This window comes from Solanum dulcamara, chromosome 7 (assembly GCF_947179165.1).
Source record: "Solanum dulcamara chromosome 7, daSolDulc1.2, whole genome shotgun sequence".
Classification (NCBI taxonomy): Eukaryota; Viridiplantae; Streptophyta; class Magnoliopsida; order Solanales; family Solanaceae; genus Solanum; species Solanum dulcamara.
This window is the reverse complement of record NC_077243.1, coordinates 39,613,066-39,639,925: the sequence shown is the minus strand read 5'-3', so window position 1 is coordinate 39,639,925 and position 26,860 is coordinate 39,613,066. Positions and strand designations below refer to the sequence as shown.

General features: G+C 37.0%; 1 protein-coding gene across 1 annotated transcript; it reads right to left on the bottom strand.

Annotated features, from left to right (window-relative positions):
- Positions 1-17,330: 17,330 nt before the first annotated feature.
- LOC129894713 (pectin acetylesterase 8-like) lies at positions 17,331-22,022 on the bottom strand. Its single transcript, XM_055970369.1, has 13 exons — positions 21,991-22,022; positions 20,640-20,800; positions 20,478-20,560; positions 19,499-19,625; positions 19,283-19,362; positions 19,042-19,128; positions 18,839-18,963; positions 18,691-18,748; positions 18,543-18,596; positions 18,381-18,458; positions 18,020-18,101; positions 17,792-17,931; positions 17,331-17,640 (listed from the first exon to the last, which is right to left on the bottom strand). The coding sequence occupies exons 1-13, from the start codon at positions 22,020-22,022 to the stop codon at positions 17,482-17,484; spliced, it is 1,266 nt and encodes a 421-aa protein (XP_055826344.1). The 3' UTR covers positions 17,331-17,481.
- Positions 22,023-26,860: the final 4,838 nt, after the last annotated feature.

The following is a 26,860-nucleotide window of genomic DNA, read 5'->3' as shown; positions in this document are numbered from 1 at the left end:
ATCCATAATACAAGCCCATAACATATCTTCAAGAATCTAAATAGTACGCTCTGACTGGCCATCAGTCTGCAAATGGAACGCTGTGCAAAGGTCGACTCGGGTACCCAACTCCTCCTGAAAGTCCTCCAAAAGCCAGATGTGAACTGTGAGCCACAGACTGAGATGATAGAAACTAGTACACCATAAAGGCGAACCACCTCTCGAATATAGATACAAGACAACCTCTCAACATTGTAGGAAGTATAAATGGGGAGAAAGTGTGCTAACTTGGTCAATCGATCTACGATGACCCAAATACTATAAAGAACACGAGAAGTGCGAGGCAACCCCACAATGAAGTCCATGGTGATTCGCTCCCACTTTCACTCAAGAATGGGTAATCTCTACAGCTAGCCACCAAACCTCAATTGCTCAACCTTAATCTACTGAAAACTCAAGAAATATGACACATAATCCGCAATATATCTCCTCATGCTTCTCCACCAGTAATGCTGCCTCAAGTCGCGATACATCTTTGCGGTGCCTAGATGGGTAGAATATCTGGAATCATAAGCCTTTCTAAGTATCAACTGAATAAAACCCTTAAATCTCGTAACATAGAGATGACCACCAAACCTCAAAACCCCATCTGAATCTAAAGTAGCCAGACCCGACGTCATCTCCCAAAACCCACTGTCGAAGTATAACAACTTCTCATCCTCAAACTGACGGCTGCGAATCTAATCCAATAGAGATGACTGAGCCCCTACATAAGCTAACACATACTAGAATCACAGATGTCAAGTCTAATCATTCGGTTAGCTAAGGATGGGATATCCAAAACTAATGGTTACTTCATAGTAGAAAAGAAGGCTAGACTACCCATACTCACCGCCTTCCGACTCAAGGAGTCTGCTACTACATTTGCTTTGCCCAAATGGTATATAATAGAGAGGTCGTATTCTTTCAGGAGCTCAATACAGTGGCGCTGCCTTGAATTAAGATCCCTCAAGCTCATAATATAGTAAAAGATCCTATGATCAGTGTAAATCTTGCATCGAACTCTATACAGGTAGTGCCTCTAAATCTTAAGTGCAATAACTACCATTGCCAACTCTAAGTCATTAGTAGGTTAGTTGGCCTCATGCAGCTTAAGCTACCTCAACGTATAAGCAATAACCCAGTCCTGCTACATCAGTACACAACCCAAACCAACGATGGATGATTCACAATAAATGGTGAATCCCTCGTCCTCTACTAGAAGAGTCAATATAGGAGCAGTGATAAGCAATTTCTTGAGCCTTAGAAAGCTCCTCTCACACTCCTCCAACCACACAAATAGAATGTCCTGGCGATTCAATCGAGTCATAGGTGCACTTTACTAGAGAACCCCTCAACAAAGCATATATAGTGCCCTCCCAATCCGATAAATCTACAAATCTCAGTCACAAAGGTGGGCCTGGCTGAATCACAAATAGTATCAATCTTTGTTGGATCTACCATAATACCATTCTTGTACACCACGTGCCCCAAGAATGCTACGGACTCAAGCTAAAACTCCCACACTTAAGAACCTGGCATAAAGCCGCTGATCTCTTAAAGTCTAGAGCACTACTTTAAAATACTGCTCATGCTCATCTCAACTCTGCGATTATACAAGAATGTCGTCTATGTAGAATATGATAAATGACTCAAAGTACGACCTAAACACCTGATTCATCAAGTCCATGAATGTGGAAGAGGCATTATTCAACCCAAAACACATCACTAGGAACTCAAAGTCGCCATAAATAGTCCTAAATTCCGTCTTAGGGACTTCTGCTTCCCTAATCCTCAATTGGTGGTAGCCAGATCTCAAATCAATCTTAGAAAATACCATGGAACCCCAACTGGTGTGCGACTACAAGAGCCCTACCACACCACCGACGGAATACCAAGAATATCTAAGATAACTATCTTGGCATAGAAATCCAAGACCGTGTGATAAGGAGATAACCGGTATATGCCCAGAATCAAATCAAAATCCACCATATTAAGAAACATGAGATCGACCCTAGTGTCTCGCCCCTGAATCATCATGCGGGATCTAAAAACTTGATCCACTACTAAAAAATCACCTATCGAGGTTGAACCACGCAATGGGTTAACTAAGGGCTATGGACTCATACTCAGTTGAGGGGCACAATATACATATATATAAGAATAGGTGGAGCCTGAGGAAAATAAAGTGGATGCAGGCTAATGACATAATAAAAATATACCTCTCTAGCTAGAGCTGCATAAAAGAGAGACTGGGATTCTCAACCCTGTGCATCAACCCTGCCTCCTGCCCAACCTTCTCAGGGACCTCCTCGTGCACCCTGATGACCACCCTTGTGGTCCTAGACCTGACCTCCGCCTCTAATAAGAGGTGTTACTGCTGGAGCAGGTCTAGTTTCTGTGGAGCTAGTAAGAATGGCCTATAGTGAGGGCACTTGCGGGACCAATGATTTAGCTCCCTACACTCATAGCACCCCTATGACTGTCTCCTCCCAGCTAGATGTCGGCCATCTCGGTTGGAAGAACTTATCAGTGAACCACTTCGACCCTGACTCGGACGAGCACTAGAGCCACCTTGATGATATTGGTCACCATATCAAGTTTGAAGGGAGGCCTAGAAAGGGCTATTGGACTGACCCGGCTGGAATATTTAGCGAGATCTATCAAAGGACTCCCTAGGACTAAAGCAGCGCTCACCCTAATTATCCTCCTACCTAGCTCTGTTGGCTCTTACGGAGCTGCTGAAGCATGTGGACAAAGTCTGCCATATCAAGAAATGAGTGACCCATAGAGACTAAAGATTGAGTCTCAATCCACAATAGGAGTCTCCATCCCCTAATGAAACACTAAATTCTCTCATCGTAAGTAGGTAAGATCATGGCGGCATTCTGGACAACTCATGGGATCAGGCCTCATACTCTGATACTGTTATAGAGCCCTACTCTAATCATGGAAACTACTCTCAAAGCTGATCTCTAACGGTATTGAGGATAAACCGGGCCAACAAAGGCCTCTAAAAACTCAACCCACAACAGTGATGGAGACCCAATAGGCCTAGTCTCTAGATATAATTGTCACCACTGTAGGGTGGGACCGTCTAACTAATAAGCAGTGAGATTGGCTCCTTTCGACTCTACTAGACCCAATGTCTGAGATCGCTCTCAATAATTGAGGAGATACTAGTGGGCATCCTCACCCACAGCCCTAGAAAACCTCAGGGTGATAGTCCAAGGAACACCCCAAGCATCTTCTTCTCCTGAAGTGGCATGACGCCCTGCAAATAATTCGGTTGAGCAGCAGGTGCTGGTGGCTGCTACATAAATGGTGCCTCTTGCACAAGCTAAACCTACAGCACAAGAGAAGCTAGAGCTGGGGCCTACTGCATACCCCCAATAGAGGCGAACATTGCCTATAAGTGCAGTGTTATGACTGGCTCAGGCGGTAGTTGAGCTGGTTCTAGGCCCACCGCCTACTGATGCATTAGAGCTACCGGTGGCTCCATGTCTGGATCAGGAGTTTGCTCCATGTCCCGAGCTAGTGCTGCAGCCCCAGCATGGCCTCAAGGTAGGACTTTACCTTTAGTACGCATACGAGCCATCTTGTAAAAGAGTGGAACAAGTGAGATTCCCAAAAACTAATAAGACACACACTGCACGAAAAGGATACAAAAGAGACATATTTCTAAAGGCATCCTGTAGCTTCCTGAAGATAGGTCACAGATGTCTTCACACCAATCCATAAGACTCTACTAGATATTAGATCTGTACAAGTGAGACTTGTGAATGTGGGGCTATGATACCAACTTATCATGACCCAATTTCTCTAGTCATTATGGCACCCACTATGACCCACCAGTAGGCAAGCCGGCCAATATCCCGAAACTATGAGTAATGGAATCTCAGGTTAGAAGACAAACAATTCAAGCTAAAAATATAAATGAAATAATAGGAACATAAATGAACAGGCAGAAGAAAAACTAGATATATACAAATAAAAGATCCCTTCGAGAACCTGGAAGTCACATGTACAGAGCAACTACAAAAAAGAGTACAAGTCCCAAAAGTGGACCACAGAAACAGGGTTGTCTCAAAAAGTAAAAGACAGGCAAAATATATATATAAAAAGGGAGACGGGGAAAATCTAGAACACTATATGCTCAACTCCGCCTCTGATCAGGACAGCTGCTTGCTTGAATCAGTGTCGATAGCTACTACTCAGATCTTTAACACAAAAAAAAGAAACAAAGTGAAGTATGAGCAAAAAAACAACAGCTACTCAATAGGCATCATAGGCCGATTGAGCAAGATTAGCAAAAGTAAACTAAAATGCAAGAAGGTAATCACCACCAAAGGCAGGATAAGAAGTAAATGTAGGTATGTACAAGAGCATACTCAACAAACAAAGAGAAAAAATCTAGCTAAACCCGCCAGTACACTCATGCCCAAGTCTATGATAAAAACTTGACGGACTCCCATAAGCTCGACAAGAGCAAGGATAGCTGAAGTAAAATGAACGGAGCCAATAGAGTTCCAATAATATCACCAATTTCTCTGACTTAAACTGAACCATCCCAAAGGCCTAAAACTTTAACCTAAAGTCGAGAATAGATAAAGACATAAACTAAAGATTCATCAGGAAATCAGGAACTCAAATTGAGATTTGAAAGGGACCCAGGGACTTGAACCCCAGTGATAGGTAAGCGTGGATTTAAACCACGTGTAAGCTACACTATGGACTTAAATTGGTAATAATAGCCAAAAATTCAAACCAAAGTATGTAAGGAATGATGGACTTGAAAAGAAGTTGTATAAAGGTGGTTGGCTCAATCCACATCTAAGTGAAGTGCGATGGAATTGAACCGAGGCTATAATACCAAGGGGGATTGAACCCTATCCAATGGAGTGAAAAAGGTGACTTGAACCATGAACAGTGGGTCGATCCGAATTAGGATCAGCAGCTAACCGAGAATCAAGAGGACTAACCCTAAACCGTGCACCATCAATGAATCACTTTAGCTTGAACCACCTTCAACCAGAATCTTTGAAAAGACTTCCAGAATCAAGAACCAAGGGATAAATGATCGATAGAGGAATAGGGAATTATGGAGGTAAGGTTCCAAAGTGTGTTACTGCCTAGCTAAAGCTCAGACTATCATACTCCATTTACTATATCAATCTATTGGGAGCTAATCTATCCTAAACAACGTCGGAGAAGTTCTAAGGCCCAATGGTACCAAAATCGCGCAAGTCTAAGGAGATACTAGTCTAAGCCTAGACTAAGGAAAATATGCTTCATAATATATAACCAAAGGCACAACACACACTACAAGATATGGATTATCAACAATAACTAGAGGCATGCTTTAACAGTCCAACAACACGCCAAAAATAACACCTAAGGCATGAAATCTAGGAATTTAGCATTCTCGTCATAGAAACCCCTCCAAACTCAACCAATTTAGTATATAATTGCCTAAGCATGCTCAGACTAAATAGGGAAAAAACGTAGCCTATCTGTAGGCCGACCATGCGTCTCCAACTCACGAAATTGGAGCTTTTTCCTTCCGAATGACCTCTGAATACTGCCACGCTATCAATAATAGAATAACAACATTAATACGGTCATTATAACCTTAAAATTATTAAATTCAGATATGGGCCAATTTTGGTGTCAAAAATTGAGAATTATGGGACCCATTCCGTAAGTCACAAAATTGACTCCAAAAATGGGCTCCAATTACTACCCCTAGCTAATGTTCTAAAAAGGAACACAATTCACACACAACACCAGTCATATTCTAAGCATGCATCAACATTGGTACTTTAGCTTTAAGAACACTAAACTCAAAGGGAGAAAAGGGAAATTTGCCTCATGGAAAGCCTTAACTGCTAATTTTTAAAAGATTACTGGGTTCCCCTCAAAAATACATAAACTTAGCCTTTTGAATTTCCCATATCACCTAGGAATTGAAGGAGAAATCATAATTTAAATTTGGTGATCAAAATTGGAAAAACAGTCTACAGACCAACTTTCTGATATCGCTTTAGCGACCCCCCGGTCATCGGTTAAGAGACACCTACCAAGAGGTAGGCATCATTTCAGCGACACAAGGTCGCTTAAGTTACCTATCGCTTTAGCGATAGGGAAGTTGCTTTACCGACCCCCGCACCTAGGTGTTTGGTCTCTTTATCAACCCTTGGCTACTTTAGCGGCAGTTGCTTTAGCTACCAGGAGTCACTTTAGTGATGGAACCAGATTCAGCTGTTACAAAATCGACTTTGACATGTCCAAATATTCGATGGGGTGCTTGGGATTTGTTTGAAACCCCATGCATGAAAATAAGATACGCTACCCCACCAAATTCTACATTTCAAACTCAATAGCACATTTAAAATTCCCATATGAGGTCATTTTAAATAAAATTTGGTCCCAAACCCAAGTTCCATTTTGAGCCTATTTCCACAGTGGGCTTTAGGATTAGACCAGAAGCCTCAGAAAGCGAATAAAGGGTAGTTCTAGACTAAACTTGATATTCCAAAACAAACAATGCTATCAGAATTTCCATCCAAATGCATTTTTGAAGAAAGTTGACCAAAGTCAAATATGGGCCAAATTTTAAAAGAAAAAGCACCAAATGGCCCGAAACTCATACTAATTGCCTTGATATTTATGTCGACCATGATACGAGCCTAATTTGGTCATTCCAAAGTTTGTGGAACCATTAGAATTCCATTTTGAGGTTGTTTTTCTAAAGTTATGGCTGAAGTCAACTTTTTAAGTTATAAAATCTCCAAAATAGGGAAACGGGCCTAAAACCCCAAACGAATAACCAGGCGACCGAATAGTTAGTGCCAACAAATCATAAATGACTTGGGGTCACTGTAGGAATTCTCTAAATGATAGAATAATTGCTTTAATTTAGAAATGACATGGAAGGTCATTACACAAACTATCAAACTCAAGGATAACTTCTCACTCAAGAAGGAACTAACATCAAAGATAGGAATGAGAGTATTACCTTCAACATCGACGTTAGGGGGCGAATAGATGCGGGTACTTTGTTTTCATATTATCCCCGGCTTCTTATGTATCCTTCTCAACAAATTGATTTCACCATAGAACTTTAACTAAAGCGACCTATTTGGTTCCAAACTTACGAACATGACAATCAAGAATCTGGATAGGAATCTCCTTATAGAAAGAGTTATATTTCACTCTAATGTTTCCTATGGGAATAATGAGTGAAGGATCTCCCAAGCACTTATTAAACACGGAGATATAAAATACTAGATAAATGATATCTAACACTGGTGGAAGCTCTAACTCATAGGGAACATTGCTAATTTTATTTATAATCTGATAAGGACCAATGTAATGTGGACTAAACTTCCTTTTCTTCCAAAATCTCATAACTCCCTTCATAGGTGAAACTTTCAAATACACCTAATCATTTACATCAAAGTTTCTTCTACTAACATCAGTGTAGCATTTTTAACAGCTTTGTGCAGTTTTTAACCTTTCTTAAATGATCTTTACTTTATCCATCACTTGTTGCACTAAGTTTGGCCCTACCAAACTCTACTTCACCAATGTCAAGCCAACCAATTGGTGATCTACATCTCCTCCCATAAAGAGTTTCATATGGATCCATTTAAATACTCGAATGAAAGATATTATTGTAAACAAACTCAATAAACGGTAAATGATCATCCCAGTTACCTTGAGGTCGATAACACAGGCTCTAAACATATCCTCAATATTTTGAATAGTATGCTCTTCCTGACCATATTTCTAATGATGGAATGCGATAATAAGATTCACTTTTGAACCCAAAAATTTCTGAAACGACTTCCAAAACTATGCAGTGAATTGGGTACCTCTGTCTGAGATGATGGATAAGGAAACTCCATGCAGCCTGAAATATACAACTTTGCATAATTCTCTGCTGAATCTGTAGTCTTAATGGCCAAGAAGTGGGCTGATTTGGTCATTCTATCCATAATCACCCAAATGGAATCATATTACCTACGAGATGGGGATAATCTTCTAATGAAATCCATGTTAATCATCTCCCACTTCCATTGTGACAACTCTATATTCTGAACTACGCTACAAGGCCTTTGATGCTCAACTTTAACTTGTTGGGAGTTCAAGCACATGGAAACAAACTCTACTATATTGTCATTCCATCAATAGACTTCCCTCAAATAATGGTACATCTTTGTAGAACCCAAATAGATTCAATATATGAAGCTATGGGCCTCTGCCATAATTATTTCTCGAAGACCATCAACACTTGGAACATATAAACTGCCTTGATATCTTAACACTCTATCTCTCCATTTGGTGAAAGCAATCACTTTTTGTTTATGAACATCATATTTCAATTCGAAAAGAATAGGATCTTGGTCTTAGTTTTCTTTTTCTTCAAAAACCAATGAAGACTTGGCCCCATTATGAACAATCACTCCTCCCTCATTAAATTTTACAAGACAAACTCCCAAACATGTAAGTCTATGCACTTCTTTAGCCAACTCTTTCTTCTCCTCCTCAACATGAGCGGTACTTCCCATGAATAACCTACAAAAAGTAAACATTAGCTTTACCTGGATGGTAGATAATACTCATATCGTAGTTCTTAAGAAACTCTAGTCATCTTCTTTGCCTCAAGTTGAGATCTTCTTGAGAAAATATGTTTTACAGGCTTTTGTGATCGGTGAACACATCTACATACACGCCATAGAGATAATGATGCCAAATTTTGAGTCGGGTAATTCCTCTCGTAGATCTCAAGTTGTCTAGAAGCATAAGCTATGAGTTTGCCCTTCTACATTAAAATACAACCCAATCCAACTGTAGACGCATCACAATAAATTACAAACCCATATGTTCCCTTAGGTAGGGACAAAGCTGGAGTAGTGGTCAACGTTATTTTCAATACTTGAAAACTCTTCTCACAAGCATCGAACCATTGAAACTTTATATTTCTTTTGAGTCAACTTTTTCAATGGCGACGATATGGATAGAATCCTTTGAGAAATCTCCTAAAATAGCCAGCCAAACCCAAGAAACTTTTATTTTAGTCGAGGATGTGGGTTTGGTCTAGTTTTTTACTGCATCAGTCTTCTACAAGTCAACTCAATTACCATAAATAGAAATAATATGGCCTATGAATTCTACGGCTGCAAGCCAAAACTCACACTTCTGGAACTTAGCATATATCTCTTTTTCCTTGAGATTTTGGGGGAAAATTCTGAGATGGTTGACATGTTATTTATCATTCTTCGAATGGATTAGAATGTCATCGATAAACAGTATAACAAACATATCTAGATACTACTTGAACACCTTGTTCATGAGGTCTATAAAAATTGCACGAGTATTAGTCGAATTGGAGGACATAACTAGGAACTCATAGTGATATCACATTCTCTTACTTTCAACTAATGATAGCCTTATCCAAGGCCTTTCTTGGAGAAACAACTGGCACCATGAAGTTGGTCTAAAAGGTTATTGATTATCTGAAGAAGATACTAATTCTTTATGGCAACACTGTTCAACTGATAGTAGTCAATGCACATTCTTAAAAAATCATATTTCTTTCGCACGAATAGGATAGGATCTCCTCAGGGTAAGACACTTGGGTTAATGAACCCTTTATCTAAGAGATCTTTAACCTTCTCTTTTAACTCTTTTAACTCTACGGGAGCCTTTCTATATGCCAAAATCAAAATTGGTTGAGTATCAGGAAAAACATCAATTCTGAAGTCTATCTCCCTATCAGGAGGGACTCCAGGAAAATCCTCAAGAAAAACTTAGGGAAACTCATTAACCATTGGAACTAACTTGAGGGATAGCGTTTCTACACTATCATCTCTAACTCGGATAAGTCTATCCTTAAGGTATGAAATGAATTGACCCTTTGGCAAAACTGGACTACCCTTTCACTCTATTACTAGCTCATTTGGAAACTTGAACAGGATTGCTCGAGTTCTACGATCAACTAAGACATAACAAGCATAAAGTCAGTCCATACTAAGAATGATATAAAATTCAACCATATCTTGCTCAACTAAGTCTGCATAAATATCACTATGGTGGACAGAGACTATACAATTGTGGCAGACTCTCTTAGCTAGTATGGACTCACTAATCGGGGTAGAAATACTAAATATTTCTAATATTCATTCAGGAAGTATCCCAAACTTAACGGCTATATAAAGAGTCATAAAAGACAACGTAGCACCTGGATCAAGTAGAAAATAAAGACTCGAGGTATACCGTGACAACATCTGAAGAGTTCTCCTGATCGTGGTGATTATTAATAACATACAAATAGTTTGAACCTCTATTTGTCCCCTAATTAGCACCTCTTGGATTTTCTCTATTGGGCTATGCTGCCGAAGAAGATTGGGCTCTATTGCCCATATTACCCTGTATGTCTAACGGACAATCTCTTATAAAGTAACCCATTTGGCCATACTTATTACAACCACTAGTACAATCTCGACACTCTCACAATTGGAGTCTTTCATACTTACCATAAGGGGGTTTGTATGACGAACTTTGAACCATACTTCCCTGGGACTGAGGGCCTTGGGCTCTAAAATTCTGGTTACCTCGAGACTTTTGGTCATTCATGTGGGCAAGCTGCATGTGCACTCACTGTAGATGGTGTCTAACTAGAAGACGTCTTCTGAAAGAAAGAATGATTACCATTACCACCCTTTAGATGGTTACTCTTATTACCTGTTGATTTGGCCCTCTTACTTTGGTGCTCCTCTCTATTTTTCTTGTTTTTCTCCTTAACTTGTTGGGCATATACCATGAATCTAGATGTGTCCATATCTGAGATCAATAGTGTTGCATGGAACTCCTTCTTCACATGTCTACCCGATCCTGAAACAAACTTTCTCATCTTGGCTCTCGCATTGAGAACCATCTCCGGAATATGTATGGACAATTGAATAAATTTGAGACCATACTCTTTAATTGTCATCCCCTCCAGCTTAATGTTCACGAACTCTTCCACATTCTCTTCTCTCAACTCTCATGGAAAGAAGTGGTATAGAAATGCATTCTCAAACTCATCTAAGAATGCAGTTTCAACATCTTTACCTCTACTTTCCTCCCATTAGTTTACCAGACATTGCCAACATCTTTCAACTGGTAGGAGACAAGTTCAACCCCTTCTATATTTGTGGCATGTATATCGTTCAATATTTTCCACATATCATCAATAAATTTTTGAGGTTCGTCCTCAACCTTGGATCCAGTGAAGACTAGTGGGTTCATTCTCGAAAACTCACGAATCATATTTGTAGAAGATGGTTCTTGAGAACTAAAGCTTAGGATTGGGGCATTCTAATAACCAATTTGAGAAGCCATTAACTAGAGAGAATAGAGATAACTTCCCTAAACTCAGCTTCTAAAGTCATTGCAGGCTGGGCATTCTATGGAATTCCCTGAGTCCAATTCTCAACCATGTTCTGACTCTCTATAGCTCAGGCTAAGTTTCGAGTCTATATATCGGGCGGTTGTAGAATCTCATCCTTGGCAACGTTCCTCTAACTCAAAGTTCTCTTCGAAGTCATGATCTAAAATCGTTAAACACACAAATTAGAAAGAGATTTCATAGAGCTAAATGCTATAGCACTAGGTAGAATATGAAAGAAATGGCTTGTCTTCATACACACCCTTGGACTCTTGATCTTTGTGCACTGATACCAACTTTGCCATGCCCCAAATATATGCTCTAGACTTGGCCAGTACTCGAACGCCATTGATTTTCCTAAGCGAATCACTTGGCCTGGCTAAATAACTCAGTGGAATATTTAAATCATTAATAAACTCAGATGGGAACAAAGAAACACACAACTTAATACTCTTTAGTATAAATCATGAAACTCAAATATAAATAATGTATAAGACTTAAATCAATGTTTTCAAAATATAATCAAGGAAATAAACTGCATATTATCTAACTAGTATATGACGCCTCTATAGATACTAACTTTGAAAAAGCTCCCGGATAAGCCCACGGCTACCTCAAACAAATAACTCAGAACTAAAAAGTAAAGACTCAAGAGTGCCTCTGAATGCAAAGAGGTCTCACTAAAGTTGAATAGTAACTGATCTTCAATGATGCGCTAGTTGAGAATCTATATCACTTGTATCTTAATCATAAAATGATATAGGTCGAATGATATCAGTACATGAAATATATGAGTATGTAAAATGGCAAAAGGAAACTTACATCAAAAGACTCAACTCAGGAAATAAACTTTGAAAATAGCTCAACTCAAATAAGCACGTAATATCACAAAAGATAATGCTTTTAAAAAATACATGACTTAGTAATGCAACTCAGTGTATGAAAATATAATACTTTACTCTTGTGAATTTTCTCTAACCGATAGCCACCACTTATGAGCTAGTGATTACACAACGGACAACTGTCATTACCACAACCATCTAATACCTTTCCAGATTAAGAAATACAAACTTATATGTGGATCTAATAAAATTCCTCTTTTGGGACTATGAATAGTTGCTCGAATGAATGGTATGATCCTATCATACACAATAGTAGTATTTGCTTTAAATATTTGGTGTCATTATCTCTATGGCATACTTGAAGATGTGTTCACCGTTCATAAAAGCCTGCAATACGTATTTAGTCAAAAAGAGCTCAACCTGAGGCAAATGAGATGACTAGAGTTGCTCAAGTACTATAACATGGTTATTCTATACCTTCCATGTAAAGCTAATATTTACTCTTACCAGGTTACCCATAGACTTACATGTTTGGGGGTTCGTCTTGTAGACTCTAATGAGGGAGGACTGATTATTCAGAATGGGGCCAAATCTTCATTGGTTGTTGAAGTAATAGAAAACCAAGACCAAGATCATATTCTCCTCCAATTGAAAGATGATGTTCATTAGCATAAAGTGATGGATCTTTCCAAAAGGAGAGATAGAGTGTTGAGATATCAAGGCAGGATATGTGTTCCAAGTATTGATGGTCTTCGAGATAGAATTATGGAAAAGGCCCATGGCTCCAGATATTCAATCCATACAGGGTCTACAAAGATGTACCCCGACTTTAGAGAAGTCTATTGATAGAATGGCAATATAGTACAGTTTGTTTTTAAGTGTTTGAGTTTCCAACTAGTCAAAGTTAAGAATCAAAGGCCTTGTGGTGTAGCTCAGAATATAGAATTTCTAGAATGGAAGAAGGAGATGATTAATATGGATTTCACTAATAGATTACCCCAATCTTGCTAGCAGCATGATTCTATTTAGGTTATTGTGGATAGAATGACCAAATTAGCCCACTTCTTGCCCATTAAGACCACAGATTCAACATAGGATTATGCAAGGTTGTATATTCGAGAGATAGTCAGGTTGTATGGAGTTTTCTTATCCATCATCTCAGACAGAGGTAATAAATTCACTACATAGTTCTGGAAGTCATTTTAGAAAGGTTTAGGTTCAAAGGTAAATCTAAGTACCACATTCCATCCTCAGAAATGTGGTAAAGCAGAGTGTACTATTCAGACTCTTGAGGCTATATTAAGATCCTCTATTATCAACCTCAAGGGTAATTGGGATGATCATTTACCGCTTATTGAGTTTTCTTATAATAATAGCTTTCATTTGAGAATTCAAATGGCTCCGATGTAGATCGCCAATTGGGTGGTCTGAAATTAGTGAAGCTGAGTTGATAGGGCAAGACTTAGTGCAACAAGCGATGGAGAAAGTAAAGATCATCTAACAAAGGTTGAAAATTGTGAAGTCGTTAGAAATCCTACACTAATGTTAGGAGAAGATACTTTTAGTTTGATGTAAATAATTGGGTTTATTTGAAAGTTTCATCTATGAAGGGAGTTATGAGATTTTAAAATAAAAGGAAGTTGAGTTCACGTAACATTGGTCCTTACCATATCATAAAGAAAATATGCAAGGTTGCCTATGAGTTAGAGCTCCCACCAGAGTTAGATGTCGTTCATCCAATGTTGCATATCTCCGTGCTTAAGAAGTGCTTGTGAGATTATTCACTCATTATTTCCACAAAGAACATTAGATCGAAAGATAGCTTGACCTATAAGGAGATTCCTGTCTAGATTTTTAATTGTCAAGTTCGTAAGTTGAGAACCAAAGAGGTCGCTTCAGTCAAAGTTCTATGGCAAAATCAATTTGTTGAGGAGGATAGATGGGAAGTCAGGGAGGATATGAAATCCAAGTACCTGCATCTATTCCCCTCCCCCAACATTGATGTTGAAGGTAATACTCTTATTCCTATCTATTATGTTAGTTCCTTCTTGAGTGAGCAGTTATCCTTGAGTTCGATGGTTTGAGTCATGCATTGCATTCATGCCTTAAGTGAATTACTAGGTTGTTCATCATTTGAGGACAAATGATCCCAAAGAGGAGATATTGTAACGCCACAAAAGTTGGAAAGTTGGAAAGTAAAGTTTAAATAGAAATCACTAAAAAATCACACTAGATAGGGACCAAGGGACCCATCATGGGACATACTCATCTTCATGGCTCATATAGAGGGGTCGTATAATTGCCAAGATTAGGGAAGAAGTTCACGAGAGAGACCATGTCGCGTGGTGAGCACCATGGACTATAGTCCCTTTCATGGAGCTGACCCCCAAAGTCCCTTAAGTGTGGTAAGGACCACGACAAAGTCCATGGTCCACAGAGCCCTTTACGGCCCGTGTTGCCCTCTATGTTGGCCACCTACCCATATTCCAACTCACCCTCATCACCATGACCCGTGGTGAGCTTCACGGGCCACGGTGCTCTTCCGTGCTAGTGTCCAACTCAGTTTAAGTTAAGGGTATTTTGATCTTTTCTTAACTTAACCCAATCCATTTTGGGACTAAAAATCAGTCCCTTATCATATCTAATAGGGTTTTTCCTCTCATGAATACTTAGAATTTTTGAGAGAAAAGATTGGAGAGAAGAAAAAAAGTTAGGGTTCAAGGTTTTCAAGCAAGGTTTATAATTTTTGATGAGATAATCTTCTTTCTAGGTATGTAAGACTATCTAAACATTGGACTAAGTTCTTCCTCGTGCCCTACATCTCTATATAGTCAAGTTGAGTTTCTAGTTTGAGTTTTATTTGGATAATGTAGATTCTTGAGCTATCTATATAAATTATATTATTTTCTTGTATATATTTAAATATACCCTGATGAGCTTCTTGAGTTTTTTTTAGATTATGGATTCATGTTTCCATTCACATGAACTCTAGCTGAGTTTTGCATCAATTATTTTATACACTATTTAATTTAAATATGAGTAATTATTTTCATCATTTGGTTGAAAAAAGAGTTATGCATGAGTTGAGTTTGAGAAGACTTTTATTCATTATTTTGAGCATGAGTTGAGAAGTCTCTGAATCACTATTTTGAGAATGAGAATTATTGAATATAAATGAGTTGACCATTTTAGAAATCTATTTTGAGATTGAGTTGAGAAGTCAAAATTTTCTTTTAAATGCATTCATTGAGTTGAGATTATGTCTATTTTAAAGAGAAGAGATTAGTTGAGAAGAGTTGAGCTTTGAGCTAACTCCAAAAAGAGACTAAATGAGTTAATTGAGTAAATATACTCAGTTGAGATATGAGCATAATAAATATATTTTAGCACCAATTTAGGAAAAAGTATAGAACAACTTGAACTGCATCAACTACGTAGTCAGCGTAGGATAGGATCCTCATAGTCCCAAAAGAGAACTTTTATTGGATTCAGATATGAGTTTGCGTCCCTTACTCTAGCAAGGTATTGGAAGGTTTTGGCAATGACATCAATTCATTGTGTCATAACTATATCATAAATGGTGGTTGTCGGTTAGAGAAACCCCCCAAGATTAAAGTATTATATTTTCATACACTGAGTTGCATTACTAATTCATATATTTTTTAAAAGCATTGCCTTTTATTATATTTCATGCTTATTTGAGTTGAGCTATTTTCAGAGTTGAGTTCTTGACTTGAGTATCCTGATGTAAGTTTTCTTTTGCCATTTTACATACTCATATTTTTCATGTACTGTCGTCATTCGACCTGTATTATTTTATGATGTGGGTACAAGTGATAGAGATCCTCAACCAGTGCTTCATTGAAGATTAGTTACTACTCAGCTTTTATGAGACCTCTTTGCATTTAGAGGTGCTCTTGAGTCTTTACTTTTTTAGTTATGAGTTATTAGTTTGAGGTATTTGTGGGCTTGTCCTGCAGACCAATTTCAGAGTAAGTATCTCTAGAGGCTTCATAGAGTAGTTAGATAGTATGCAGTTTATTACTTTCAGTATGTTTTGAAAATATTGAGGTAAGTCTTATACATTATTATATATTTGAGTGTCATGATTTATGCTGAAGAGTATTAAGTTGCTTGTTTCCTTGTTTGCCCATTTGAGTTCATTAATGAGTTAAAATCTTCCGTTGAGTGAATTAGCCAGGCCAAGTGGTTCTTTTGGGACCAACAATGATTTTCGAGTGCCGACCACGTCCAAAGTAGACTTGGGATGTGATAGACTGATTTGGGACGGGTTTGGTTTTAGGAGGAAGATCAAAATTAGATGATATCTTGAGGTTGGAAGTGACTTGCTTGTGAGTAAAATCCTTATTTTGATGTCTTTCCCCGCTTTATTCTATTGCATTTAGAGAAGGACCAGGAGTTTTGAAGTTTTGTTGATCAAATTTCACTTTGGTAGATATGGCATCTCTTAGAGCTTGAAAAATAGAAGCGTTGGTAGCCACAAGATTAAAATGTACATCTCTGTCAAGGCTTAATCCTTCTTCAAGATTTAGGATGGATTTGCAATTGTTGGTTGAAAGTTCTATGGGAGAACTGGTGTTTGCCGGTGATGGATTTTGGTTATCCACTGAATTTAGAGAGAGGGTGGGTGGTTTGTGCTGATTTGTCTCAGTATTATTGACTATTGATTCTAGCATGGACAGCGGTCTAATTATTTTTTTCGGAGGATCATATTTGTGTGTTTGCTAAAGAGATCAATAGTAAGCACTGAGAGAGAAAAATATTAGAGAGAAGTTATAGAGAGAATTGTATCATAGCCCATTTAAGGACTTAATCACGATATTACTATTGTAATAGGTATCATAGAAGAATTATGTATTGTAAATGTTCCGAAATTGAAATATGTAATTATGTGTTACTTGAAATCTATTTTAGAATTAATTTTTTTAATAGAAATTCTTGTGATTAATAATGCTTATGACAGTATTCTTCATTTGTGGCAATGAATTTTTTAGTTGTTCCTAAATCAATACTTAAAATATAAAAAATATTTTGGAACACACACTTTTGTTCGAAGTGAAACATGAAAATGGGAATGTGAGTAACAAGTAGAGACAACAAAGATTTACATTCATCTTTCTGAACTTTATTTAATTATATATATCAGATTGGAAACAATAAAAATATTTAGGTTGATGAATGTTTGATTGACGGTGCATGTTGTTCCTCGGCTCGACGTTTCTTTTCTTCAAGTGTTCCTAGAGCAGAGATCGGCAATTCATGTTCATGTATCACATAAGTGTAGTTCCGATCATAATACCAATCAGCAAATGCCATTGATAAAGTCTGCATGTATATTAAAAAAACAAATATTCCTCCATTTAATTAATAGCATTATAACTATATATATCTATCTATATATATATATGTGTGTGTCGAACAATATATGTAACCTCTTTTTTCTGAAAAGAAATTATAACCAGACATAAATACATACCAAGTTGTTGATTGTGGTGACATTAAAAGGAGACCACCATGTTTGGACCTGGCTATGGTGATTGAATGAATCAATGAAAACTCCTCTTAATTTTGGATTGTTTGCTTTGGGCAAAGTATTCAAAAATTGCGATCTAAACTCTGAAATATATCGAATTTACAATTATTGAACTTTTACACAATTAATTAAAAAAAATTTTTAGTTCATCGATATATTTGTAGTACTTACCTATGAAGGTTTGGTTCAGAGTTGCAGTGCAATTTCGATGTTCAATGCAAGTATTTATCCCAACGGCTATACTACTGTTTATCTGCAAAACAACTCAAGCACATTGGAAATTAATAAATATTTAAAATCCGATATCAAACTACAGTCATTATATACAAAAAATCTTTTGAATTCACGAAATAGGTATTGATGCATGGTTAATTATACTGTGCATTCATGCTAGTATATATACTAGTTTATGCAAATGCAACAACATTGATGTAATATATATATAAATAAATAGTAAATATCGTTATCAAATTCTTAATTTTGCCACTGATGATAGAAGTAGAAGGACAAAAAATGATGAATATCTAATTACCTGATATTTATCATATGCTGAAGTGGTAATGAAAAGTGGTGTCTTGATATATTGTTGCATGTTCTCTGGGAAGAAGCACTGCATATAATATATGGGGTGATTAGTTTACTTTTTCAAAAACAAAAATGGCCAACACAATAATTGCTATCAATTAAATTATACCAATTCTGGACTCATCTTTGAAGTGCATTCTTTAGGTAACGATTTGGCAGATCCCTACAATAGCTCAGATGAATAACTAACTTATAATCAGAGTGTAGAGAAAGAGATAAAAACATGAAGTAACAAATAGCTAGGAGGATTTAATTACATGTAAAGTAACAAGTGCTGTATAAAGTTCTGTAAAATTTCTTCTAAAAGGATCCTTGCTGTAATTAGAAAGAAATTTTAAGTTAGATAGAATATATATATATATATATATATTAGTAATAAATTTTGTGTTTTAAAATGTAGCTTACACGTGGATAAAATAACCAGCATCATTCATGCATTTCACTCTAGGAGTATTTGGCAATAATTTATGAAAGTAATCACAATATAACATTGCTGGATACCCTCCTGCAGAACTTCCGCTAAGAAGGGCCTGCAATAATTAATATGAGATCATCAATAGTGAAAAACTCTTTTCATTGCTTACATACTTCAATTAAAATTTACTTACATTCTTGGCCTTCTTTAATCCTTTTTCTAAAAGTTCCTCCATTACTGCCTTCAAAATTCTTGCACCTCTGAAGTGAAGATTGGTAGCCTAACAAATAAGGAAATTGTATGCTATTAAACTTTTTTATGTTACAATAGTAACTATGCCTCAGTGTTCGAAATTAGACTTTCACGTTCTTTACTAAATACATGTATCAAAAATATAAGGAGGAGCTTGAATTAAAATTAAAGCAAGCACGTACGGGATCGACGTATTCGACATCTCCGGTGAATCCTCCACCATCACAGTATCTAACAAATACTTTGTTCCAATTGTAGAATTCTGCATATTTTACATTAATTAAATATGTTATGTTGAACTATACATAACAAAGTCTAATTAAGTATGAAATTGTTCAACAAACAATTTTCCTTCTGATCAAGTTCAGAATAAGATCTTTTAATTATTCAATGAAAACCTGGATTTCCACTCTGATTCTTGCTAAAAATTCCTGTAAACCACCATGGTTTCATAATATTTGAAGAACCAAACTCAGATTTGGAACGTTCCAGACAAGCTTCGATGGTTCTGCACCATTCTCCTCCCTAATAAGAACGATGTGAAAATTTTCAGAGCTTTAAAATTTGAAAAAAAATAATATTTTTGAAAAATATGTACTATATTCACAACCAATTAGGGACGCAAAATCAGCCCATGAGAATATTATTCACCTAATTCACTCATGTTCGGATAGGTCAATAAACTGTCTATTTATTAGTTCAAATTATTTTCACTCAGTTTAATTCAACATATATAAACATTATGTTGATATGTATCTAAAATTGATGTATAGAAATTTTTTCAAAGTATTTTTAAAATGAAATTTAGTTTATACTGTATACATAGTCACGATAAAGAAAAAAATATATTAGGCCCTTGAAAAAATTATAAAAGAACAAAGAAAATAAAAATTGGTAAGAATTGAGCAGGTGGATTCTAACCTATTTTACCTCATTTTAGCCCAGCTAATTTCAACTCAAGTAATTCAGTCGCTCATTTATCAACTCAGTTCATTTTGACTAGCTAAATTAGTCATTTGACGCTCCTAGCCATACTTGTAGTGTTGTAGTGGGCGTTTGGACATAGAAAAATGTTAAATTTGAAGGAAAAAAATAGTAGTATTTGAAAAAAAATATGAAAATAGTACTTGAAAATTAGAGTTGTATTTTGACATGAACGCAAATTAGAGTTTTTTTGAACATAAGTGACTGATTCAGAGTGAAAAATTGTGAAAAAGAATTTTAAAGTTTATCGAATTTTGCAAAATTATAATATTTCTATATCAAAACAATTTTTGAAATTAACATTCCAAAAAAATGTATTCATGGTCAAACAGGCACCTAGTCGGCTAGTCTCATATGTATGTATGTGTATATATATACACACACTTGACTTACCGAAAGTTGAACGAGCCAGCTTTGGGCTCCTTCTCCAAATCCTGGTTCAAAATGATATACTGGAGGTGATCCATCCAAGCAAACTGCCACAATAAAGAAGTTTATTAATAGAAATATATCCTTCATACAATTTTTTTTGAATTAACAAGTGAGGAAATTAACCTGCTCCTTTTGACACAGCATTTTTAACAATTGTTTTTGAGACATAATATGCCTCATCTAAGTACGGTGTGACATTTTCTTTTGCACATGACACACGGTTGATAATGGCCAATGAACAAATAAGTAAGCATACAAGTTGAAGGTATGTGTTGTCCATCATCCTATAACACATAAAACAACAAAGAAAAATGAGAAACTGATGATATCATGAATATACGACATATATGATTGAAATGCATGTTTGAGGATAAAAAAGAATTTCAAACCTACATTTTAAAAAATATTTATTGTAAAATAGTTAATTTGTTTTCCCAAATTTTGATATATATATAACATTTTATGTAGATGATTGATGGTTGAGAATGTAGTACGGAAAAGAAGGAAGACCAAAGATGAGTAGAGAAATACTAGCACCACAATTTCCTTGTAACCATAAGATTTGTAATGCCAACAATTTCTATTGGCATGATGTTGTTATATGCGACATCTATTGAAAACATCGTTATTGATAACTATAACTTACACGTGCGATTACAAATTTAACAAATGCATGCAATACATGATAAGTGTAATGGTGCGTAAAAATAAGAGGTTCATAATTAGCAAAATAATATATACGTCTCTTATCAATGAGTAATGGTGTCACGATCCGATTTCTCAAGTCATGATGACACCTATTATAACCCACCTGTAGGTAAGCCAACCTATGAACACGGAAGGACAAGTAATGGTTTTGAGGGCAGAAACTAATCAAAAATGGAAAACGCCAAAATACACAGAATGAGTAAGCGGAAGTAAAACCAAAACCTAATATATACAAATAAAGATCCCTCCCAGAACCTGGAGGTCACAAGTACAGAGCTACTACAAAATAAAATTCGAGTACAAGTCTCAAAAAAGGACCAAAAATATATACATAAACTAGCTAGTCTGAAAAAGGCAAAAGATAGGTCATCCACACCGAAGGACACAAATATGATCTCAAAACGCCAAGTGCTCACCGTAGTCTCCGAAGCTACCTACAACAGGCTCGATCTATCCGCGATGGTAGTTGATACTCGTCCCTACATCACGAAAGGAGATGCAGAGTGTACTTTGAGTACCAAGATAATAGGTACCCAATAGGCATCATAGGCCAACTGAGCAAAAAAGGTAATAACAATATGAAAGAGAGGAATAAATCTAACTAGGAGTCATTGTAAGCATCTAAAGTGAAAAGAGTACTATCTAAGAGACTATAACTAACTACACCCAACTGAGCCTGAGACACTCGTGTGCAAGTTTAAATAAAAATCCAGATAAATCCCCATAAGCCCGCCAAGTACACAGAATAGCTACAACTACCAAGAACCTGAGATGCCCAGAACCTAAGAATCGTGTCATTTTCGAACCAAAAATCTCCAAGAGTGAACCAGGAATGCTTTAGGGATCGAGACTGGGACAGAGACCCAAATGATTGCTCAAATAATCAATGTGGTCGAGACCGAGCCTGAGTACCCGATGCTCACCATAAAGTATTGGTACGGTCGAGGCTGGGGCTAGGTACTCGAATGCTCACCATAACAGATAGGTATGATTGAGACCGTAGCTGGATACCCGGATGCTCGTTGTAACACATTAGTACGATCGAAGCGGGGGCTGGGTACCCGAATACTCGTCATACTAGCAAGCCGGAAGAGGCCAAGGCTGGATACTCGAATGCTCCCCAATGAAATTTCAGAATGGAGGCCAGAATTGGGTACTCAAATGCTCACAGATAATTTATCCCTATAAGACGTCGTAAGTCAAAAAGTTTGAACCAAGGAGAAAAGTCTTAAAATTTTGAACCCATCCATATGAATGAGTCCATTTACAGCTCGTAGAGATTTCCACGGCTCATAAGGTTGGGTCGTAGTGTGACCCTTAGAGCAAAGTTTGATGTTTCCCTCAGAAGAGGTTCTACAATTTGCCAAGATGGGTCGTCCTTAAGATGAGGGTAGTAGAAATCCTTCATAAACTAATTTTAGAGGTAAATATTCAAGTATACCTCAGGCCGGGATGACAACTTGACAGGACGGCTCATAGAACTAAGGACGGGTCATAAAGACCACCCGTCATAAAACTTCAGAGACTTGAATTTTGCAGGTTTTTGGGACCTACAGGATGAGCCCAAAAGACTGGTTGTTTCCTTGACGATAGGTCGTAAACCCTACCCATTCCAAAATTTTAGAGAATTTATTTTTAGAGCTTTTCTCAAACTTGCAAGATGAGTTGTTTAAACGACTCGTCGTTGCCAAGACGACCCGTATAATAGGGTCCGTAGGGTCAATTTTTCCAGAATTAATAAAGGGAAATTATGTCTATTCCAAAGTTCGGTTCAATGAACCTAGATACTTTTATGACCAAGCTCAAAGTCTATAAATACACTTTTCTTCAAAATCCCCTCTATTCAATTCATTCTCTCAAAATTTCAAAGGCAAGAACTCACAAGGTCTCTCAACGTTTCTCTCCAATATCCAAGCTAGGGTTTCCAGATTTCTTCAAGGTTCTTCTTCAATTCCCAGTGAATTCAAGCAAGGTATATGAGAATTGATTCATTGGCCATTTTCACCCATGAAGTCCCAAAGATTTCTCAAGTTTTTATTCAATTTATAATTGATTATAGATCCTAGTTTTGATGAATTGAATTGATTTGAGTTCATTTCATTTTTAGATGTTATAAATGATCTTTATATGGATATTTTCATATAAATTGCATGATTTCAAGTTGAATCATAAATGCCCATGCATAAGAGTTATTTTTAAGCTATGAACATTAGTTAAAAATGATTTTTATGAATTAATCATGAGTTAAATGATTTAAAAAGATAGTTTTCAATGAGCTACAACCGAGATTATGATTTTTGAAGTTAAAGTTGAGATAATGATCAGGGTTAAGATCATTAGATGTTTTGAGATAATGATCAGAGTTAATATCATTAGATGTTTAAAGATGGCGATAAGAACAATTCTCATTGAAGTTATAGATTCTTATGAATCACCAAGTTAGATGAGCTATTCCTAAATATTTTAAAGATGGATTGATAGACAGTTACTATATTTCCCTACTATGTTATGACTATATTTTATGAGTTTTCGTTCGGATATTAACTAAGCATTGATAAAACTTCTAGATGGGGTTTGGTCGGATAACGCAATTGGTTATCCAAGGGAATTCTAGTAGTAACCTAAAGTCTCAAACTACGTTGCCCACATAGGTTACCTTCATGGACTAGCTAGTGGATACACACAGCCTAGTTGAGTTATCTTTGGAGTATGCCCTTGCAAGGTAGCCTCCCTTGTTTTGATGCAAGAGTCATCAACCTGTCTCAATGCAAGAGTCATTGGATTTCATGTAGTAGCTCGCATGGTCTTAGTTGTCAGTTAAAGGTCTTAAACCACACAAGTTCAAGTTAAGCTTTCAGATATCAAGTTATGATTTGAAAGTTGAAGTTTTATGATATGCATTAACCAATAATTTCTTATGTTTAAAAAATACTTTTAAGCTATACTCATGCTCATTATGATTGGTCATACATCTTATGGCATAATGATTATGTTCTCTTACTTGTGATGCATACCTCACATACTTAGTATATTCAAATGTACTAATACATATTTTTCTAATATTATCTCATAATGTCGGGACGGACAACACTCACGACTACCCCACTCGTTCCTAGAGTTTTCTTTAGATCTCTAAGGAGTTGGTGAGTGCTTATTCTACCGAGGAAAATACTTTATTTCATTTTTATATTACTTGGACATTTCTTTTATTGTTAGGGTGAGATAAGAGCTTGTCCTAAGCCCCCGTCAAAGGTTAAACTAGAGGGATATTTAGATGATGTATTGGTGTAGTCCAGTTTGGACGCTTATAGAGTTGGGTTTCCCTAAGTATCTTACCCCACTTATGATTACTTCCGCTTATCTTTATATTTTTCTTTACCTTATATATGCAATGAATGATAAGATGGCTTATGGTTGGGGTCCCTCACATCCCAATCGCCATGTTACGACTAAGCTCTAGGTCGGGTCATGACAAACTTGGTATCAGAGCACCAGGATTTGAAGAGTCCTAGGGAGTCTAATATGTCGCGTTAAGTAGAGTCTTATTCATTGGCGTGAAGCGCTCCACATCCATGGATAGAAGGCTAGGAAATATTTTAGGAAAGGTCTCACTTCTTTCATGATCTATGTCATGTGTTAGAGTGGTTATGTATTTTTCCTCTAATGCTTGTTCTTTGTAATTTTTAGAATATGCCTCCACGAAGATACCCCGTTAGAAGGAACATGGTTAAAGAGGAGGAACAAGCTCTGAATGACCCTATGAATGATAGAGTTGCCAAAGTCGAGTTCTAAGTGTCCTTTCAAGTATTTCCTCATGCCGCTACGGCTCAAGTGAATCGTGAGGTTGTTACTCCTGTGAATTAGAATGCTAGCATAACTACAACAAGGGTTCATGACTTCATGAGGATGAATCCTTCAAATTTTTGGGGTTCTAAGGTTGATGAGGATCCCCAAGAGTTTGTTGATAGTATCCATAATATTATTGAGATCATAGGGATTAGCCAGGTTGAAAGGGAAGAGTTGGCTACATACCAATTGAGAGGTGTTTCATAAATTTGATTTGATCAATGGAAAAGTAAGAGACCTAGAGAGGCAGAGCCCGTGACTTGGGATAAGTTCAAAGGGGTATTTTTTGATTGATTTTTCTCACTAGAGTTGAGAGAGGCCAAGGTGCAAGAGTTCATCAACCTCAAGCAAGTTGGTACGAGTGTGAGGGAGTATTTCCTCAAGTTTGCTCAATTTTCAAAATATGCTCCATTTTTGGTGGCCGACTCAAGAGCTCATATGAGCAAGTTTGTATTGGGTGTGTCGGATATGGTTGAAATAGAGTGCAAAATGATTGTGTTAATTCGAGAGATGGATATATATAGACTCATGACATATGCAGAGAAAGTAGAAAGTGAGAAGTTAAAGTTGAAGAATAGGGAGTCTAAGAGGCCAAGGATCGATGATAGTGAATTCTTTCGTGCTAAGAATGGAAGTAGTGGACATTCACGTTTTCGCTAAAGGTACTCCGGCCAAGGGTCTTCTAATTCTACTACTCCAAGGTTTGACAAAGATAGGGTGCCCAACCCTAAACCTCAAGGAGGTGCTCTCATTGGCCAAGTTACTCCCGTATGCAAGAAGTATGGTAGGAACCACAAGGGTGAATGTCTAGTTGAATTGAATGTATGCTACCGATGTGGTAAGCCGAGTCATCATGCTAAGGAATGTAAGGGTAAATATGTTGGTCCCCAAGGCCAAGTTGCTTAAGGTGGACAAGTGCAATAGAAGGGTGGTCAACACAATAATAGCTTCTATGCTCTCCATGATAGGCAAGAGGTGGACGAGATGCCCAATGTTGTTACCGGTATGTTATGGATCTTTCACTATAATGTTTATGCTTTGCTAGATCTGGGTGCAAATTTATCTTTTGTTTTCCCTTATGTGGCCATGAGATTGGATGTTAGTTCCGAGATATTTTTAGATCTTTTCTTCGTTTATACTCCCATAGGTAAGTCGGTTGTGGCTAAAAGAGTCTATAGAAGTTGTTCGATTACGGTTTTCCATAAAGTTACCATATGTGATCTAGTTGAGCTTGATATGAGTGATTTTAATATCATCCTTGGGATGGATTGGCTATATACATGTTATGCTTCTATTGATTGTAGAACCCGAGTGATTAAGTTTTAATTCCCAAATGAGCTTGTCCTAGAATGAAAGGGTAGTAACTCTGTGTTTAAAGGTCAATTCATTTCATGCCTTAGAGCTCGGAAGATGATTTCCAAGGGTTGTATATACCATCTTGTGAAGGTTAGGGATGAGAATTTCGAAGCCCTTATCTTAGAGTCGGTCCTTATTGTAAATGAGTTTTCGGATGCGTTTCTTGATGAATTACTCGGTGTCCCTCCAAAAAGGGAGATTGATTTTGGTATAGACCTTCTTTTGGATACTCAACCTATTTCTATTCCTCCTTATCCGATGTCTCCGACAGAAATACAGGAGTTGAAGGATCAATTGAAGGACTTATTGGATAAAGGTTTCATTTGGCCAATTATTTATCCATGGAGTGTTCCCATATTGTTTGTTAGAAAGAAGGATGGTTCACAACGTATGTGCATTGATTACCGGCAATTGAATAAGGTAACCATAAAGAA